This window comes from Oryctolagus cuniculus, chromosome 17 (assembly GCF_964237555.1).
Source record: "Oryctolagus cuniculus chromosome 17, mOryCun1.1, whole genome shotgun sequence".
NCBI classification, from domain to species: domain Eukaryota; kingdom Metazoa; phylum Chordata; class Mammalia; order Lagomorpha; family Leporidae; genus Oryctolagus; species Oryctolagus cuniculus.
Genome location: NC_091448.1, coordinates 67,027,660 through 67,048,323, shown reverse-complemented (window position 1 = coordinate 67,048,323; position 20,664 = coordinate 67,027,660). Strand labels below are relative to the sequence as shown.

Sequence of the window (20,664 nt, the reverse complement as noted above, 5' to 3'; positions counted from 1 at the left end):
CATGCTGTTTTGATTACAACTGCCCTGTAGTATGTCCTGAAATATGGTATTGTGATGCCTCCGGCTTTGCTTTTGTTGTACAAGATTGCTTTAGCTATTCGAGGTCTCTTTTGCTTCCATATGAATTTCAGCATCATTTTTTTCTAGATCTGAGAAGAATGTCTTTGGTATCCTGATTGGAATTGCATTGAATCTATAAATTGCTTTTGGGAGAATGGACATTTTGATGATGTTGATTCTTCCAATCCATGAACATGGAAGAGTTTTCCATTTTTTGGTATCCTCTTCTATTTCTTTCTTTAAGGTTTTGTAATTTTCATCGTAGAGATCTTTAACGTCCTTGGTTAAGTTTATTCCAAGGTATTTGATTGTTTTTGTAGCTATTGTGAATGGGATTGATCTTAGCAGCTCTTTCTCAGTCATGGCATTGCTTGTGTATACAAAGGCTGTTGATTTTTGTGCATTGATTTTATATCCTGCCACTTTGCCAAACTCCTCTATGAGTTCCAATAGTCTCTTAGTAGAGTTCTTTGGATCCTCTAAGTACAGAATCATATCGTCTGCAAAGAGGGATAGTTTGACTTCTTCCTTCTTGATTTGTATTCCTTTGATTTCTTTTTCTTGTCTGATGGCTCTGGCGGAAACTTCCAGAACTATGTTAAATAGCAGTGGTGAGAGTGGGCATCCCTGCCTGGTGCCAGATTTCAGTGGAAATGCTTCCAACTTTTCCCCATTCAATAGGATGCTGGCTGTGGGTTTTTCATAAATTGCTTTGATATTATTGAGGAATGTTCCTTCTATACCCAATTTGCTTAGAGTTTTCATCATGAAAGGGTGTTGAATTTTATCAAATGCTTTCTCTGCATCAATTGAGATAATCATATGGTTTTTCTTCTGCAGTCTGTTAATGTGGTGAATCACATTGATTGATTTGCGAATGTTGAACCATCCCTGCATACCAGGGATGAATCCCACTTGGTCTGGGTGGATGATTTTCCTGATGTGTTGTTGTATTCTATTGGCCAGAATTTTATTGAGGATTTTTGTGTCTATGTTCATCAGGGATATTGGTCTGTAATTTTCTTTCAGTGCTGCATCTTTCTCTGGCTTAGGGATTAAGGTGATGCTGGCTTCATAGAAAGAATTTGGGAGGATTCCCTCTTTTTCGATTGTTCTGAATAGTTTGAGAAGAAATGGGATTAGTTCTTCTTTAAATGTCTGGTAGAATTCAGCAGTGAATCCATCTGGTCCTGGGCTTTTCTTTGTTGGGAGGGCCTTTATTACTGTTTCAATTTCTGTTTCAGTTATGGGTCTATTTAGGTTTTTGATATCTTCATGGTTCAATTTTGGTAGATTGCATGTGTCCAGGAATCTATCCATTTCTGATAGGTTTTCCTGTTTGCTGGCATACAGGTCCTTGTAGTAATTTCTGATGATTCTTTTTATTTCTGTGGTGTCTGTTGTTACGTTTCCTTTTTCATCTCTGATTTTATTGATTTGGGTCTTTTCTCTTCTTTTTTTAGTTAGTTGGGCCAATGGGGTGTCAATTTTGTTTATTTTTTTCAAAAAACCAGCTTCTCCCTTGGCTGATTTTTTGTAGTGTTTTTTTGGATTCAATCCTGTTAATTTCTTCTCTGGTTTTAATGATTTCTCTTCTCCTACTAGATTTGGGTCTGGGTTGCTGCAGTTTTTCTAGGTCCTTGAGGTGCGCTGAAAGCTCATTTATTTGGTACCTTTCCATTTTCTTGGTATAGGCACCTATTGCTATAAATTTGCCTCTCAATACTGCTTTTGCTGTATCCCATAAGTTTTGATATGTTGTGTTGTTGTCTTCATTTACTTCCAGAAAGTTTTTGATTTCTCTTTTGATTTCTTGAATGACCCAGTGTTCATTCAGGAGCATGTTGTTCAGTCTCCATGTGTTTGCATACTTTCTGGGGTTTCCTGAGTTGCTAATTTCCAGCTTCATCCCGCTGTGGTCTGAGAAGCTGCATGGTATGATTCTAATTCTTTTAAATTTGCTGAGACTTGCTTTATGGCCTAGTATGTGGTCAATCCTAGAGAAGGTTCCATGCGCTGCTGAGAAGAATGTGAAGTCTGTAGATGTAGGGTTGAAAGTTCTGTAGATATCTGTTAGATCCATTTGGGCAATAGTGTCAATTAAATCTGCTGTTTCCTTGTTGATCTTCTGTCCGGATGATCTGTCTATTTCTGAGAGTGGAGTATTGAAGTCCCCCAGTACTATTGTATTGGAATCTAAATCTCCCTTTAAGTCCCTTAACATATCTTTTAAATAGACCGGTGCCCTGTAATTAGGTGCATATACATTTATAATAGTTACATCTTCCTGTTGAATTGAACCCTTAATCATTATATAGTGTCCCTCTTTGTCTCTCTTAACAGTTTTTGTATTAAAGTTTATTTTGTCTGATATTAATATGGCTACACCTGCTTTTTTTTGGTTTCTGTTGGCATGGAATATCTTTTTCCAACCTTTCACTTTCAGTCTGCATGCCTCTTTGTTAGAGAGATGTGTTTCTTGTAGGCAACAAATAGTTGGGTTGTGTTCTGTGAGCCAGTCAGCTAAACGGTGTCTTTTAACTGAAGAATTCAGACCATTAATGTTCAATGTGACTATTGATACGTAGTGACTTTGCCCTGCCATTTTCCCGGAAATATTTTCTAGTATATGCTTTGAGCTTCCCATGCTCTTTTACTGGTAGGTGTTCTTCCTTTCCCTTCTTTCATATTGAACACCGTGTTTCTGTGTTTCTGAGTGTAGCACATCTTTAAGTATCTTTTGCAGGGCCGGACGAGTGGCCACAAAGTCTTTCAATTTCTGTTTGCTATGAAAGGTCTTTATTTCACCTTCATTCACAAATGAGAGCTTGGCAGGATATAATATTCTGGGCTGGCAATTTTTCTCTCTTAGCACCTGTGCTATGTCTCGCCATTCCCTCCTAGCTTGTAGGGTTTCTGATGAGAAGTCAGCTGTGAGTCTGATTGGAGATCCTCTGAGAGTAATCTGACGTTTCTCTCTTGCACATTTTAGGATCTTTTCTTTATGTTTCACTGTGGTAAGTTTAATTACCACGTGTCGTGGTGAGGATCTCTTTTGGTCATGTTTATTGGGGGTTCTATGAGCTTCCTGTACTAGGATATCTCTGTCCTTCTCCAAACCTGGAAAGTTCTCTGCTAGTATCTCACTAAAAAGGCCTTCCAATCCTTTCTCTCTCTCCATGCCTTCAGGAACTCCTAGAACTCGAATGTTGGTTTTTTTAATAGTATCCTGTAGATTCCCAACAATATTTTTTAGGTTTCTAATTTCCTCTTCTTTTCTTTGGTTTGACTGTATGTTTTCCTGTGCTCTATCTTCTAAGTCCGATATTCTCTCTTCTGCTTCACCCATTCTGTTTTTAAGGCTTTCTAATGTGTTTGTCATTTGATCTATTGAGCTCTTCATTTCATTTTGATTTCTCTTCACTATAACACTTTCCTGTTCTACTAGTTTCTGAGTTTCATTTTGACTCTTCCTTAAAATTTCGTTTTCACGAGAGAGATTTTCAATCTTGTCCATTAAGGATTTCTGTAGTTCAAGGATTTGCTTTTGAAAACTTCTAAATGTTCTTATCATAAATTTTTTGAAATCCGTATCTTGCATTTCTTCTATCTCATCATCTTCATACTCTTGGCTTGGGGTGTTTTGCTTATTTGCTTACTTTACAGAAAAGTCTCTGAAACTGTGAAGTGTCTGGAGGAATTGTTTTTTTGGAATCACACCTCAGCAAGTGTGATGAATTGCCATGAAGACTGGTTAACCATTCTTGAGAGATTCTTTCTCTTATACTACCTTCATTTTTTAGTTTCCCATTATTATGAATGGAACCAGACAAATGAACTGTGTTTTCATGTATAAAGTTTGCTGACAAATATTCAACACTTGCAGCAGTTGATACAACAGTTATTTCAACAGTTTTTTGAAATGCCGTCTTAATCAATTATAAATTTATTTGTTGTACATTAGTTTTGATGTCTGTGCATGATTTTTGCCCAACATTATTGTAGTGCAAACGAGTGATGTTGATATAGGGTAAGTTAGATAGTTTAAGTTCACGATCTGGAAGCCACACTTTACCCACCCTATGCTCCTATATCCATCTACCTGTCAGTCAGATAACCCCTTCTCCAGGAAATATTTCTCCTTACCCAGAACATGGAGGTGGTACCCTGTGCTTTCTAATCACCTATAAGTTTGGGTAAAGAGGAGGTGGGATCTTCTCCTGGAGCAACAGCCAGCAGGGCATGAAAATCACTTTCATCTTCTCTGGCCCACTCTCCAAAGAAAGTCCTCATGTGCCTCTGTATTTTCTTCACTCAGAACTCAATTTCCACAATATTGCTAAGCTCTCACCTAAATATGTGTTTTTATCATGGAAACTATGAATATTATGTTTGAAAAAATTTACATATGTGCTTATGTTGAAGACTTTGAAATGAGTTAGCGTGGGTTTACCATGTAACCCTGGCTATAATCACAAGTGCCAATAAAGTCACTCATGTCACTCAGCTCCATCACTTTCTAATTCATGACCCTGGACTGCCTCTCTGAGCCTGTTGGATCTCCCCTCCTGCTCAGTGAGGCCTCAAATTAACTAGTTACACACTGCTGAGAGATGGAATCATCACAAAAATGTGGAGATAGCATGGACCATAACTGGAAACAATCCTTGGTCCAATGTAGGCTTTGTTCCTAGTCTGCCCCATGAGATCTAGCCACTACCTCCACACCCACTGTCTGCATCACTCATGGAGAAGCAGGGTTCTTCATGGGGACACAAAACATGATACCTTATCATATTCCTAGGACACACCATTGACAGTTCATATTCTACAACTGGTGGATCACATCCCTTTCAAAATTCTGACCTATATACTCCTTTACTTTTTTTCCCACTAGGTTATATGAATCTACCTCCAGTACCTACACCCCCTCAGACTATTATCAGTGGAGGAGACCAGCACAACACATCCTCTTATTCAGTATATATGGGAGAACTCATGTCAATGCGAGGTAAAAGTTGCTGCCTTTCTCAAACACTGATCTTGCTAGAGGCTTTGTTTTGGCTGTACCCTGGTAAGGTTAATTGCAATCAGAGGTTTCTCTTTTTTTCTGCAAGACTCCTATATGTTAGCATTAATAGGGTATGATTCCTGTTATAGGGTTGGAGCTCCCATTACCCACCACTATCGTCTCAGACAGGATGTGGCCAAAGACTGCTCAGCGGCTTTTTAGAGATTTTTTTTTGTTTTGTTTTACTGTTCAATAATACATGTCAGCAATTCCCACAAGAGATTGCTTTTGCAGACAGCTAAGCTATGTGCTAGAGATGGTTATCTACATATGCTTAGGTGTCTCAAGGAATAACCCTATTACTGCAATTTCCTGATTTTATGATGTAAAAACAAAGTAGAGCTGGGAATCAGGGTTCACTTGGGACAGGATTCCAGTCAAGTTTGCACGTGTAATAAGTTCTGTGTCTTTTTTCCCGAATATCTCATGTGTGACTTCATTTTATTTGGTCTCTTTTCTGTAACATTTGGTTTCCTGACCAGGAAGTTGAATGAGCTGGCCCATTGTGCCATTTGTACAGGGGACAAATAGATCAGAGGTGACCACTGCAGGACAGATGACTAGACACCATTTCCAATACTTTTGGAGAGATTCCTCCCTATGCAAAAGCTTGCTGTCACCCTGACCACTGCTGCTCATTCAGACTCACAGAGACTTGGGGCATTTGGACCTGGAAACACCAAATGAGATAAGAATCACCTGTCACCAGAGTCTAAGACATGCCTGACCCTATGGGTGGATGGCAGACTCTCCAAGAAATATTTATTTTAGGTTTCAAGATGGGACTCACCTTTAGAGGGAGGGAATGTTTTACACTCTGAAAGGTGTTTGAATGTATGGCTGCTTTTGCATGCATTGGCAGTTTGAATCTGTTGTCCCCAGTAGAAGCTATGAGTTATGAGTGGGCCTGAAACTGAAGTTCTCTGGTGATCCTCATATGGTCAAGGGTAGTTGGAGTCACATTCTGACATTGCTACAGTGAATTATCACCTAAATTCCAATAAGGAATGTGCTCAAATAGGCATCTGGCTGACCTTTATTGGAGGCACAACTCCCTTGTTTATCCTGTGTCTACAATCATAGTGTGGTTGCATAATGGATGGATCCCTTTCTGTGTTAGACATGTTAAAACATTTTAAAACAGGTTTAGTGAGGATTATGGAATCAAACCAATCTGTGCTACACTTAGAACCTTGTGTTGGTTTGAGTGGCCCACTTTCAGTATTGGCTGGCCCTCAGAGGGAATGAAACATGTTGCCATAGATCAAATAGTCTGAAGAGTCCTTACAGAACATCTCAGATACCCATATCAATTTCCCTAGATCAAATCATGGCTGTCCATGGCTTCTTTTGGTCTGGGATCCAAAACATTCTCACTCTGACTCTAGGAAAACCCTCACCAAAGATTTTCCAGGGCAAAACAATGGAGGACAAAGTCCTGCCACACTCTTACCAATTTCAGTATCCATGCTCCACTAGCAGGGCTTGTGGACACCTAGCCACCCCCGGATCTGTCCGAAGCAATTCTACCTCCTATGGCTCCATGTCTCCCAACTTCCAGTAAATCAATGTCTCTGGGCATCACAGAACAACCTTCTACTAGCCCTACAGATACCATTGAGAAAGACAAGGGCACCCCCTGTCATTGAAGCAGATGGCAATGTTCAGCCAGCAGCTGTCATGATCTACAATCAGGCATTCAACACTACCAACCTTTTAAATTGAAAACATCATATACCCTCTTCCTTGGAGTAACTGCAGGCACTTTAATTTTATTTGAGACCATTTTCCAAACCCATCATCTAACATAGAGGGACTGTCGCCAACACCCCCGACCCTGTTCAATACTGAAGAGAGATGGAGAATTCTCAAGGCCCACAAATGGACTCAAAAACAGTACCCAGCTTGGACATTCCATCCTGACACATAGGTCCCCCAGGTTGTTCCTAGCCAGGCTCCATACTGGAAAGTTTACCAGCCAGAAGAAATAATCCTCCTAGACCACTACTGAGAGATACTCTTGAGGGGTCTCTGGGTGGCATCCAGAAAGCTCACCACACAGCCAAAATTATAACTGTCATCCAGAAGAGTAATGAGGCACCAGGAGATTTTTATGAGTGGCTAGTTGAGGCATTCAGATTTGTTCCCCTTTCAACCCTGAAGCCCCAGAAAATGAACAGAAGGTCAGCAGCACTTTTGTGCTCAAAGTGCCCCTGACATTCATCAAAAGCTCCAGAAACTCAAGGGCTTTGCAGGCATGAATGCTACTCAGTTTCTGGAAGTGGCAAGCAAGGTCTATGTTAACTGAGACCAGAATTATGATCCAAGGCAGGTGGCACTTAGCCTGCTACACCCCTCTCCAAGTACCAGAACTCTGTTGCCCTGCACCTATAGTAGCAGGGAGGATCAGAGCAGGGGCCCATTGTGTATCTTTAGTGCTGAGGCTTGTCATGTCTGGTACTCTCATGTTCTGGCCATTGCAGTGTTTGACACAGTACGAGGCACTTGGCAATTTACATGAGATTTGAGTGGGGATTCATTATACTAACTTTAACACAAAATGAGAAGGCTTAAAAGTTGTTACAAAATTGTGCTGGTGGAAAATGACTGGTAGGAGGAGGAGGCTCATGGGGACTTGGTACCTTGTTCAATAGATGACAACCGTGGCTCATCTGGGTCTATAGCACACTTGGTACAGACATGTCTTCTTCAATCATGGCTTGGAAAAATCAGAGTATCCAGCAATAGCAGTTTTAGATTATTTGTGAGTAGTGAGGGTTTGAGGATGCCGACCCTGGATACTCTTGACAGGGGGAACTTAACTGTAACAGGGCTGGCAGAGCTCCATCATGTCACTGTTGTCTACCACCTCTCCCTCCATGTTCTGTAGCAGTTAGAAGCCACCAGTGTGTCCAGGGTCTGACTGAACTGGTGTTCATTCTCTAGGCAGAAGGCACCATCAGCAGAGCGGGAGGATTCTGGATCCAGATATGTGGGAATAGCACTTTTTATGCCCTGCTGATGTGGGACAGCCATCCCCATGTGTGTAGCCCTGATCTCCTATCTTCTGCTGAGACTGATGACAGTTGATCCCTTAGTGCTGCCTATTGTGTGCTGAGACTGTGGTGACTGTTCCTCGCCACCGCTGGAGAATTAGGCAGGCTCCCCACAGCTTACCTTGACCGAGGAGGGGAAGTACGCCACCCACCACTCAGCCTTCCCCAAACCCAAACCCGGGGGACAATCAGGCATGGTGTGGAGCCCAGTCGAAGCAGGGTCTCACTTTATTGTAAAAGGGAGGTGTATATATAGCTGAGTTACAGAGCAAATGGTACAGAGCAGATGAGCAGATGCGGGCAAGTGGTGGGGTGTTGAGATGCACAAGGGTCTTAGCCACTCCTATTATACCACCTTAATGATCCTTAAGCAGAAGCGCCCTGGGGCTGGGGTGTTTGCTACCAGGGATTTGAAACTTAAAGACAGATTTTCAAATTTGAGGCAGGCTCAGGAAGTTCCTCTAGGCCTCTCCGGATTCAGCCTCCCCCACACTGAGACTGTGTAAATTTCTCCCATTCCTTAATATGACCCTGTGGGGGTGAGTGAGCATGTACACTTGGTGTGTCTGTGTTTGGATCATGGGTCTTTGGGCAGTCAGCACTGACCCCAGTATTGGGCAATGGGCCTGCAATGAATGCACCAGACAGATGAATCCTGTGAGTGTGGCAATTTAACTGGTGGCCACCCAATGCCAATTGGGTGAGAAGCTGCCTCTTTGTGGACCAGGGAGGTGAGATGTGGACTTTTTCTATTTAGCTCTCCCTCTGACACTTCTATTGGCTAAGTCACCCTTCCAGGTGTCTAGCTCCTGTCATCCACCTGTCTTTAAGGCTGTCTGTGCCTCTGACCAGATGGATAGGAGCTCTGTAAGGGGAAGTGTATAGTGATTCTCTGGAGCTGTGTGATGTTGAGAGATTTTTCTGCCAACTTCAAAGAGGACTGGCCTCTGACAGCTGGTGGCTGTGGAGTTTCAAATGATGAGCTGAGGCACAGCCATCTTCATTTGGAGAGAGTTGCTGGATAGCTCCAACCAGTGCTTTTTATTATTTAATCTAGTGTTCAACTAGTAACATAACAATTAGGAACGCACAGCCAGACTAATCACTGTAGAAAAATAACAAGCAGGCACAAACAAGAGAGATAAGTATCGTCTGACATATGTAGAGCTTTTTGGGGGTGAGAGAATGCAAGATTCTCTCCATCTCTCTCTATCTCTGTCTCTCTCTATTCCCACAACCATGCCTCTAAAATAATTAAGGGCCAGAGCTTGGTACAGTGGGTTAAGTCACTATCTACATTGCTGGAATCCCATATGGATGCCCATTCAATCCTGTACAGCTCCCTGATTATGCACCTAGGAAAGTGGCAGAGAATGGCCTGTGTCCTTGAGCCCCTGCAACTATATGGGAGACCTAGAGGAAGTTTCTATTCCTGGCTCTTGGTTCAGCCTGGCTCAGCCTCACCTATTGCAATCTTTTGGGGAGTGAACAATTACATAATCATATCTCTCTCTCTCTCTCTCTCTCTCTCTCTCTCTCTGACTTTCAAATAAATAAGTAAATACTTTTAAAAGGCCACAAATGTTTTACATTTGTTTGATGTTGCTTTTCCTTTCTTTTTGTTATGGTTGTATTTTATTTGTAAAGCAGAGCTGAGAGAGAGAGAGAAGAGCAGAGCAAAGAAGCAAAGCTTGGAGAAGAGAGGGGAGGGGAGGGAAGGAAGGGAAGAAGAGAAGAGGTTAGGATTAGAAGTGAGGGAGTAGGCACCCAAACCAGTTCTCATATAGGATACCAGCATCACAGATAGCAGCTTAACCCATTGTGCCACAATGCCAGTGCTTTGATGTTGTGTTTTCTTAACTGGAATCCATGAGTATCATTTTCTTTATGGACCTCCATAAAAATGTTTCTATGTTTTGTTTTATTGAATATAAAATGTATTCTATTAATATAGAAATAATTATTTTAAAGTCTTGACTTATCTCACATGTGTTGATCTTGTGATATTCTCCATTATAATCGTAATCATTACAATCAACTTCATAGAGACAAATTTGACCATTACAAACAATATTTTGTGGCCATTTACATTTCAAGCATCCTGTCTTACTGACAATTTGTCTTATGGTTAACTGTTTTTATAGAATAAAAATTTATTATCCTATCAAGTTTAGAGTTTTTGCCTTATAAACTACTTTTCCTAAATGACTTCATATTTTTTAAAAGTATTCATGCTGCCTACTGTTTTTGTCATTTATTTTTCCTGAAAACTATGGATAAGAGTGACAATTGAAAACCAGAAAGATTGTGAATGGGAGAGAGGAGGCTTGTATTTGGGGATTTAAACCATGGAAATGGCCTCATGAATAATGGACAACCTTACTGTGTTAATCAAGTTAAACTATGTTCCATAATCTGTATATATGAAAAACATGAAACTTGCATACCTTAAATACAGTTGAAAATCCCAAGTTTCCAGAAGAATTAGTTATTTAGCCTAGATTATTACTTCAGCACCAGTGGTCATTAAATGGAAAGTCATTGAATAAAATTTACACCTAAATTAACATAATAAGGTCTTGTACCTAAATACCATTATTTCTAGAGTGGCTTTCAGGGCACAGAAGTTTTAATCATTATGATAACCAATTTTCTAATAATGTGCTATAAGTGTTTGGCTCTGGATAAAGATAAATATTTTTCTGTTGTAGAATTTCATAGCTGGAAGATACACTGAATGACCAGATGTAACATCAAAATAATCTGGGGTTGGGCCAGCGCCACGGCTCACTTGGCTAATCCCCCACCTGCGTTGCCAGTACCCTGGTTCTATTCCCAGTTGGGGTGCCAGATTCTGTCCCGGTTGTTCCACTTCCAGTCCAGGTCTTTGCTGTGGCCCAGGAAGGTAGTAAAGGATGGCCCAAGTGCTTGGGCCCTGCATCCACATGGAAGACCAGGAGGAAGCACCTGGCTACTGGCTTTGGATTGGCACAGCGTGCTGGCCGTAGTGGCCATTTGGGGGGTGAACCAATGGAAAAGGAAGACCTTTCTCTCTGTCTCTCTTTCTCTCTCTCTCTCCCAACTCTGCCTGTCCAAAAAAAAAAAAAAAAAAATCTGGGGTTGGTGCTAAGCCACTGCTCGCAATGCAGGTATCCCATATCTGAGTGTCAGTTTGAGTTCTAGATCATCTGTTTCCAATACAACTCCCTAGTAATGTTCCCAGAAAGGTAGAAGATGGCCCATATGGTTGAGCTCCTGCCACCCATGTGGGAGACCTGGATGGAGTTCCATAATCCTGGCTTTGACCTCGAGAAATGCTAGCCATTGTGGCCATTTGGGTAGTCAATCAGCAGATGTAAGAGAGATTTCTCTCTTGTTCTGTCTTTCCATTTAAAATTCATCATACTTCATAAGTGTGTTAGTATATTTGTGTCCTTTAAACCACATTAAAGACATGGCTATTATTTTACAGAAAAAAGAATAAAATTTGTAAATGCCTTTTTCGAGTAGAATTTCTTTTTCCACTCCATTTTCTTTCTTTCTTTTTTTTTTTTTTTTTTTTTTTGACAGGCAGAGTGGACAGTGAGAGAGAGAGACAGAGAGAAAGGTCTTCCTTTTGCCGTTGGTTCACCCTCCAATGGCCGCCACGGCCAGCACGCTGTGGCCGGCGCACCGCGCTGATCCAATGGCAGGAGCCAGGAGCCAGGTGCTTTTCCTGGTCTCCCATAGGGTGCAGGGCCCAAGCACCTGAGCCATCCTCCACTGCACTCCCTGGCCACAGCAGAGGGCTGGCCTGGAAGAGCGGCAACCGGGACAGAATCCGGCGCCTGACCGGGACTAGAACCCGGTGTGCCGGCGCTGCTAGGCGGAGGATTAGCCTAGTGAGCCACGGCGCCAGCCATCGAGTGGAATTTTAAAAAAGATTCTCATTTAGCACATCTGTGTGAGAGATGCTTTATGTTTTCAAATTTTTCTTTCTGTAGTTTCAGATAATATGAAAACCCTCGTTCCCATGCATTTTCCTCATCAGTGGCTAGTATAAGTTTTTAATGTTATGGGGTGATTTTATTAAACACATTACACTGTACAAGCATATTTTGCATTTACAGTGTATTTTATTTCTAGATTTTCAGCATGTATTCTGTTCCATTGCTTCAGCTTGCTTCTGTGTTGTCACCATTGCTGAATAATCTTGTCTAACTCTGTACATGCTTAGTTTCCTCTCAAATCTGTTTGATTTATGTTCATTCTTATATTACCTTCCTTTATGTACCACTCTTGTATTACCTATTTAATTTAATTTAATTTTTTCTTCTCTAATTCATTTTTACTGAATTCTAATTCTTTTTCTTTTGGGTATTTACATAGTAATCTAATTATTCATATTTGAATTGTTCTGATTATGACAAATTTGTTCTTTTTCAATCTTTTATTTATGTCAGATCATTTTAATGCTATATATATTTTTGTTGTTGTTTAGTAATAATGTCTTTCATGTGTCTTCACTTTGCTTTTTTATTCTCTGTTGCTCTGTGTGTGAATTGCAACTGTGCCTATTCCATGTTCATGTTAGAGCACAATGGCTCTATGCTGTTTTATGGGGAGGCTTCTGTGTAGGTTGTTAGGAGACAGGCAGGGAAGAATCTTCTGGCATCATATTTTAGTTTCGTATCAGCTTATGAATTGTACTAAAACATGGCTCTTCTCTATTTTCTGGAAGCTTTCCTTTCTGCTATTTTTTCATCATAGGTTAGAACTCTCTCTTTACCTTGATTTTAGTTTTGCCAACATTCACATTGGATTCTCCTCCCAGTGGAGCTTCCTCATTGTAGATCTCTGCTCGGAAACAAGTGCATGTGCTTATGACTTTTGTGAGTTACTTCTTCCTAGGCCCCACCAGCATCAATGAACCTTACAGAAAACCTGCTCCTCTTTAACACATCTTAGCTGATTTCAGCTTTTCTCTTAAAGGCATCCCACCAAATTTCTCCTCAGGATGAAGACTTCACTTTTCTTGGGAATTTTGGATCTTGGATACTTCTTACTTTAAAAAAAAAAGAATTGTGGTTATGTGTATTGGCCATATACATATTTAGTCCCTTGAGGGATCTATTTACTGACATAGAAAAACCACTTTGAAATAATGATCTTGATACCACCCTCCACATATTCTAATATGGCCCCAGCCTCCTCAGGTTTTCCTTCATGGGAAATAAACTAAAAATTCAGGCAGGGGCTCATGGTTTATTAATAAAATAATGCCTTCAAAGACTCAGTGGGCCTTGTGGCACTTTGGCTCCAAAGAGTACCTTGTTACAAGTCATTTTCATGACAGACACAAGCCATCTTTTTATTGCTTCTCTCCTGGTCATGATACTTCATCTCAAATTAATGGAAATGCCCTTAGCACAGTGGAAAAATGATAGTAAGAAATATTTCCTTCAATGTGGTCTTTAAACTAGAGCACACTATTTTCTTTAAAATTCTTACTCAGTTTTTATATCAAAGTCTCATGAAATTGATTGCTTCATGCTTGGGGTTTGAAAGCAAATTTTCCCATCCTAGAAATCATCACATTGCTGAACACTATTTTTTTTACTATTATTTAATGGAATCATCTGCTTTCACACTATTTCTATCTACTAAATAAAAATTTTACCAAATATTTGACCCTGCATAGAAAAATCTTTTTGTTTTAATCCTCTGAAATTAGTTTCCTTATTAATCATCACGTTTCAAGACTTGTTTTGTCTTTGCTAACCTTTCTTTTCAAGGTACTCATTCATGATATTCTTTGCTGGACAGGGGAAAGTAGGTCCTGTGTGGGTAATAAGTCACATCTGGAATATCAGAGACATGGTAATATCAAAGTATGCACGTTCTACAAACCACTAGAAGAGTAGCTGACTTGACGTGCAACAGATTAACACACCATTTGGGATGTCACATACAACTGCAGAGTGCTGAGGATAAGTCCCACCTCTGCTTCTCCTCCATTTTCATACTAATTCTAGTGGGAGGCAGATGATGACCATACTCGGCCTCCCCTCGTGGTCGCGTTTCCCTTTTTTCTCTCTGGTCTTTTCCTTCTCTGCCTCTTCTCATCTTTCTCGCTGGGGCGCTCTGCGGTGTGACACGGACGAATCCTCTTCCTCACCAGGCCCGCGCCTTTCTTCTTCTGCCCACGGTGCTCCATTTCTCTCTGGCCGCCGCCGATACTGCTGCACAGCTGTTGTTGGTGCCTCGCTTTTTCCCCCGACGTCGTTCCTGCAGCTTATGGCCCAGGCCGCCTTGGGTCTTTCTGCTCAAGGTTACCACATCCCTCTTTAAAAATTCTGCCGAGAAAGAGAAGATGCTTTACCCGACTCTTTGTTGCTCTTTCAAATAAACAAATATAAAAATATTTTAAGGGTTCATAAAATTAAATTAAATATATGATTTTATTTTGGTGCAGTAACAATTTGGAATTCATAAAATGCATTTTTAGCTTACACTTTCCATATATTAAAAAATGTCTTTTTTGCCAAAAAACTATACCAAAGTAAACTCATACTTTTAAGTCTCCTTCCATGTACTTTCCAAATCTCCCCATGTTTCACCCACTGCAATGTAGGGCAGCCACAACTGATGTTCCCATCCAGGCAGTAGACTTACATTCTGAGTATTTATGGAGCCTGAAAATAAATTTTGATGCAATTTTAATTTAGAACTAGAGTGAAAAGTTTAGAATACAGTGAGAGTGGACATGAGTTTTAAGTACTCTTTTTCTTTCTTTTTTTTTGTGTGTGTACATTTTTTTTAACTTTTATTTAATGAATATAAATTTCCAAAGTATGACTTATGGATTACAATGGCTTCCCCCCCAATAACGTCCCTCCCACCCACAACCCTCCCCTTTCCCACTCCCTCTCCCCTTCCATTCACATCAAGATTCATTTTCGATTCTCTTTATATACTGAAGATCAGTTTAGCATACATTAAGTAAAGATTTCAACAGTTTGCTCCCACACAGAAACATAAAGTGAAAAATAATAGATGATTTTTTAAATGATGATGAAATCAGATCAGACCTATTGTCATGTTTAATCCCAGTGACAGTCAAGTTGGGAATTGATAATTTCTTTTTTTTTTTTTTGCAGACAATTTCAGCATAAAATTTATTGGTGACAACTTGCTACACAGCAATGTGCAACAATTGTCAAAAAGTTCATGGCAAATGATTATGAAAATAGAAGTGCCGATTTCCATTTGCTTTTGCACTAAAATAAAGTTTTTAATTCCATTTACCATAGATTTTTTGTGTGTGTGTGTGTGTTTTTTAACTTTTATTTAATGAATATAAGTTTCCAAAGTACGAATGATGGATTACTATGGCTTCCCCCCCATACCGTCCCTCCCACCCATAACCCTCCCCTTTCCCACTCCCTCTCCCCTTCCATTCACATCAAGATTCATTTTCGATTATCTTAATATACAGAAGATCAGCTTAGTATACATTAAGTAAGGATTTCAACAGTTTGCTCCCACACAGAAACATAAAGTGAAAAATAATAGATGATTTTTTTTTTTTTTTTTTTTTTTTTTTTTTTTTGTTACAAAGGCGTTTAGTTTATTCTCGTATCACGGATACTCTAGCGGTTCACATTTCTCGACGCCGCTCCTCCTCCTTTACAGTAGTTCATGTGCAATCTCACTCCCAGGCCCGGGGAGGGGGCAGGGCGGGCCTTGGCACTCCACGCGGGGCCAGGGGTGGGGGCGGTGGGCCCCGCGGGAAAAGGGGCTTGGGGGTGGCGGAGTGGGGGTGAGCGGAGGTGGGAGAGGGCCCTACAGTCTTTTTAATTTTTTTTAATGTCCGTGGATGATTCTCCCCCGTTTGCGTTCCTTCCTGGCTGCCCAGGGTAGGGGACCATGCAGCGCAGGGCAGGGCTAGGGGGGAAAGCAGCTGGCCGCCCGGGGGGAGAGGGGGGCGCTGGGGGGGGCTCCTGGGCTAAGGCACAACCCTGTCTTTGGCTCTCCTGGTGGGGAGTTCCCTCCCCTGCACCCCCCCGGCCCGCCCCCCCCAGTCCCAGGAGCCAGGGGCCACCTCCTGGGGTCCCTGAAGACAACTGGGCTCTGCCACCCGGCTGGGCGCTGCAGGGGCTCCAAGGAGGCGGGGCAGCCGAGCGCCCCTACCTTGGGAATAGGCGGGGAGGGAGGAGACCCCCCCCCCCCCGTTCCAGGGAGCCGGTCCCCCCTGCTCAGGCCTGGAAGGAGGGGCACACCTGGGCACGCCCACTGTCTTCCGAGGGTCAGGCTGGAACCCCCCGCCCTCCCCCCACCCCCGGCCGCAGCTGCTTGCCAAGTGACCAGGATATTGTGCTTTGGGGTTGGCGCTGGGGCGGGGGGCGTGGACTAAGGTGCTTGTGCTTTAGCAGGGGGTGCCGACTCCCCCCCACATACACACTCGGATTGGCTGGAGGCTAAGGTGCGGGGGGGGGGGTGCGGGCTGAGAGAACAGAGTGCCAGGACATCCCCCCCAAGCAGGCTGGTGGTGACGCTGTAGGAAGGGTCCAGTGTGGGGCGACCCCGCCTCCCGTCCCCCCCCCCCCCAGGACCTCCCCTAAAATGCCTTGCCTGGGCAGCCAGAGGCAGGGGACAGAAAGACTGGTGATGGGGGGGAAGGCGAGAGGTACGGGGGTGGGCAGAGAACGACCCCTCCATGTGCGTGTGCGCGTGTGCACACGCACCTTGCCCTGGGCGAGAACGAGAGGAATAGAGAGAGAAAACTCTGCCTGGGGAACCAGGCTCACCCAACCCGCCAAGGCCAGGGACCTCCCTTGAAATACAGCAGTGGGGGTGGGGTGGGGGAAGGAGGGGAGCAGGTCAGACCACGGGGGCCCACGTCAGGAACACGCAGCCACACTCCACACACACGCACGCACGCGCACTCCGCCTGCCTGCCCCAGCACACGCCCCCACCCCAATATCCTGCCTTCCACAGTGCGCCCCACCCCACCCCCACCGGGGAACTGGAGGTGGGCGGGTGGGGGTGAGACCCAGTCCCGTTGGTTTGAAAAATAAAAGGAAATCTTATACTTCAGTATTTCAGTCGCTAAAAAAATGTTTTAAAAAGTTATATACACGGGTAAGGGGCTGGGGGGGCCCTGTCCCGGGGTGGGGTGGGGGGCGGCAGGGCAGGGGGCGGGGAGCAGGCTGCGAGGGGTGGGGCTGCTGCCCTCCCCTCCGCTCCCCGCCCCCCATTCCAACCCTGGTCCAACTGCCTCTTCTATCTTCATTTTCATTCAAGTTTGGGAAAAAGCAAAAAGTTCTGCGCACGCGCACACACGCACACACTCCGCAAGCCCGAGGTGGGCGCCCCCAGAGCCTCTTTGGCTGGGGGTCCCCTCCCTCGGCTTCCAGGGGACAGGGTGGGGGGAGGGGGGACACGGGTCGGATGGAGGTGTGGGGGGGTGAGGGCAGGGTGCCGGGCCCGCCGCCCCAGCCACCCTAGGTTGCTCGTGGAACTGCTCCGAGCCTGCTCGCTCGGCTGCACCACGGGCAGTGCCCACGGCCTCCCTGCCCAGCGCCCAGGCGCAGGACTGAGGAGCGAGGCAGGAAGGCGCTTCTGGAGGCCTGGAAGCACTGGGGGGTGGGTGGGGGGTGGGGAGGGGTCCTGAGACCCCCGCCCAGGCCCAGCGGAGGCGGAGAAAGGACTTCCACCAGGCAGGCCCCTGCCCCGTGCCCGGACTAGTGAGTGTGTGGGGGGGCACAATGCTTGGGGTGTGGGAAGGGGGGTGAGCCGTGTGTAGACCTGGGCTTGGCCCCCCCGCCTGCCCGCCCGCCCCACCCGGCTCACTGGGGAAGGGGCTGGGACAGGGGAGGGGGGCCCAGGAGCATGCAGCGCCCCCCGCGGGGCCTGGGGAAGGACAGACAGTAGCTCGTGACCAAGGTGTGTGTGACAGGACAGAGGGGTGGGGGTGGGGGGCGCGGTTACTGCAGGGCCTCGGCCGAGGGGCCCGCCTCGCCGTCGTGGGCCGGCTCGAAGCCGTGCTCCGCGCCCATCACGTCCGGCTCCATCTTGCCCGTGTCGCTGATGAAGGTAGTGTAGGCGTCGCCCTCGGCGGTGAGCAGCTTCAGCTTGGGCATCCAGCTCTTGCGCACGACCCGGCGCGCGTTGGTGCACATGTCGGCCGCGATGGCGTTCATCTCGCTCTCCTTGAAGTTGGGGGCGAAGTTCTGGCAGTAGTACTTGACGGCGTGGAGGACACGGCTGTCCAGTGGTTTGCGGCTGGGGTCATTGCTGGAGGAGCGGATGCCGGTGCCACAGCTGTTGGCCAGCGTGTTCCGGTCGAAGAAGGAGGCGAGGAGCCGCCGCAGCAAGACCTTGTGCCGGGTGCCGGCGCTCACGTGACAGTTCATGAGCTGCGCCCTCGTGATGTACACATAAAGTGAAAAATAATAGATGATTTTTTTTAATGATGATGAAATCAGATCAGACCTATTGTCATGTTTAATCCCAGTGAGAGTCAAGTTGGGAGTTGATAGTTTCTTTTTTTTTTTTTTTTTTTTTTTTTTACAGAGGATCAGTTTAGTATGCATTAAGTAAAGATTTCAACAGTTTGCACCCCCATAGAAACACAAAGTGAAATATATTGTTTGAGTACTCATTATAGCATTAAATCTCAATGCACAGCACATTAAGGACAGAGATCCTACATGAGGAGTAAGTGCACAGTGACTCCTGTTGTTGACTTTACCAATTGACACTCCTGTCTATGGCATCAGTAATCTCCCTATGCTCCAGTCATGAGTTTCCAAGGCTATGGAAGCCCTCTGAGTTCTCCGATTCTTATCTTGTTAAGACAAGGTCATAGTCAAAGTGGAGGTTCTCTCCTCCCTTCAGAGAAACGTACCTCCTTCTTTGAAGACCTGTTCTTTCCACTGAGATCTCACTCACAGAGATCTTTTGCCAGAGTGTCTTTGCTTTCCATGCCTGAAATACTCTCATGGGCTTTTCAGCCAGATCCGAATGCCTTTAGGGCTGATTCTGAGGCCAGAGTGCTGTTTAGCGGGACATCTACCATTCTATGAGTCTGCTGAGTATCTTGCTTCCCATGTTGGATCACTCTCCCCTTTATTCTATCGGTTAGTGTTAGCAGGCACTAGACTTGTTTATGTGCTCCCTTTGACTCTTAGTCCTTTCATTATGATCAATTGTGAACTGAAATTGATCACTTGGACTAGTGAGATGGCATTGGTACATGCCACCTTGAGGGGATTGAATTGGAGTCCCCTGGTATGTTTCTAACTCTACCATTTGGGGCAAGTCAGCTTGAGCATGTCCCAAATTATACATCTCTTCCCTCTCTTATTCCCACTCTTATGTTTAACAGGGATCACATTTCAGTTTAATTTCAACACTTAAGAATAACTGTGTATTAATTACAGAATTAAACCAGTCATATTAAGTAGAACAGACAAAAAAACTACTAAGAGGGATAATGTATTAAGTTGTTCATTAACAGTCAGGGCTATGCTGATCAAGTCACCGTTTCCCATAGTGTCCATTTCACTTCAACAGGTTTCCTTTTAGGTGCTCAGTCAGTTGTCACCGATCAGGGAGAACATATGGTATTTGTCCCTTTGGGACTGGCTTATTTCACTCAGCATGATGTGTTCCAGATTCCTCCATTTTGTTGCAAATGACTGGATTTTGTTGTTTCTTACTGCGGTATAGTATTCTAAAGAGTACATATCCCATAATTTCTTTATCCAGTCTACCGTTGATGGGCATTTAGGTTGGTTCCAGGTCTTGGCTATTGTGAATTGAGCTGCGATAAACATTAGGGTGCAGACCGCTGTTTTGTTTGCCAATTTAAATTCCTTTGGGTAAATTCCAAGGAGTGGGATGGCTGGGTGGAACGGTAGGGCTATATTCAGGTTTCTGAGGAATCTCCAGACTGACTTCCATAGTGGCTTGACCAGATTGCATTCCCACCAACAGTGGGTTAGTGTCCCTTTTTCCCCACATCCTCGCCAGCATCTGTTGTTGGTAGATTTCTGCATGTGAGCCATTCTAACCGGGGTGAGGTGAAACCTCATTGTGGTTTTGATTTGCATTTCCCTGATTGCTAGTGACCTTGAACATTTTCTCATGTGCCTGTTGGCCATTTGGATTTCCTCTTTTGAAAAATGTCTATTGAGGTCCTTGGCCCATCTCTTAAGTGGGTTGTTGGTTTTGTTTTTGTGGAGTTTCTTGATCTCTTTGTAGATTCTGGTTATTAACCCTTTATCTGTTGCATAGTTTGCAAATATTTTTTCCCATTCTGACGGTTGTCTCTTCACTCTCCTGACTGTTTCTTTTGCAGTACAGAAACTTTTCAATTTGATGCAATTCCAATAGTTGATTTTGGCTTTGACTGCCTGTGCCTCCCGGGTCTTTTCCGGAGATTCTTTGCCTGTGCCAATATCTTGAAGGGTTTCTCCAATGTTCTCTAG

At 44.0% G+C, this 20,664-nt stretch overlaps 1 protein-coding gene across 2 annotated transcripts in view; it reads left to right on the top strand.

Annotated features, from left to right (window-relative positions):
- Positions 1–4,953: 4,953 nt before the first annotated feature.
- Positions 4,954–20,664, top strand: part of LOC127489693 (dynein regulatory complex subunit 3) — a 63,025-nt gene continuing 47,314 nt past the window's right edge. For both annotated transcript variants that reach the window (XM_070061725.1, XM_070061724.1), the window contains exon 1: positions 4,954–5,071. In XM_070061725.1, the coding sequence (XP_069917826.1) occupies positions 4,963–5,071 (109 nt within the window). In that variant the 5' untranslated portion in view covers positions 4,954–4,962. The remainder of the gene's footprint in view (positions 5,072–20,664) is intronic.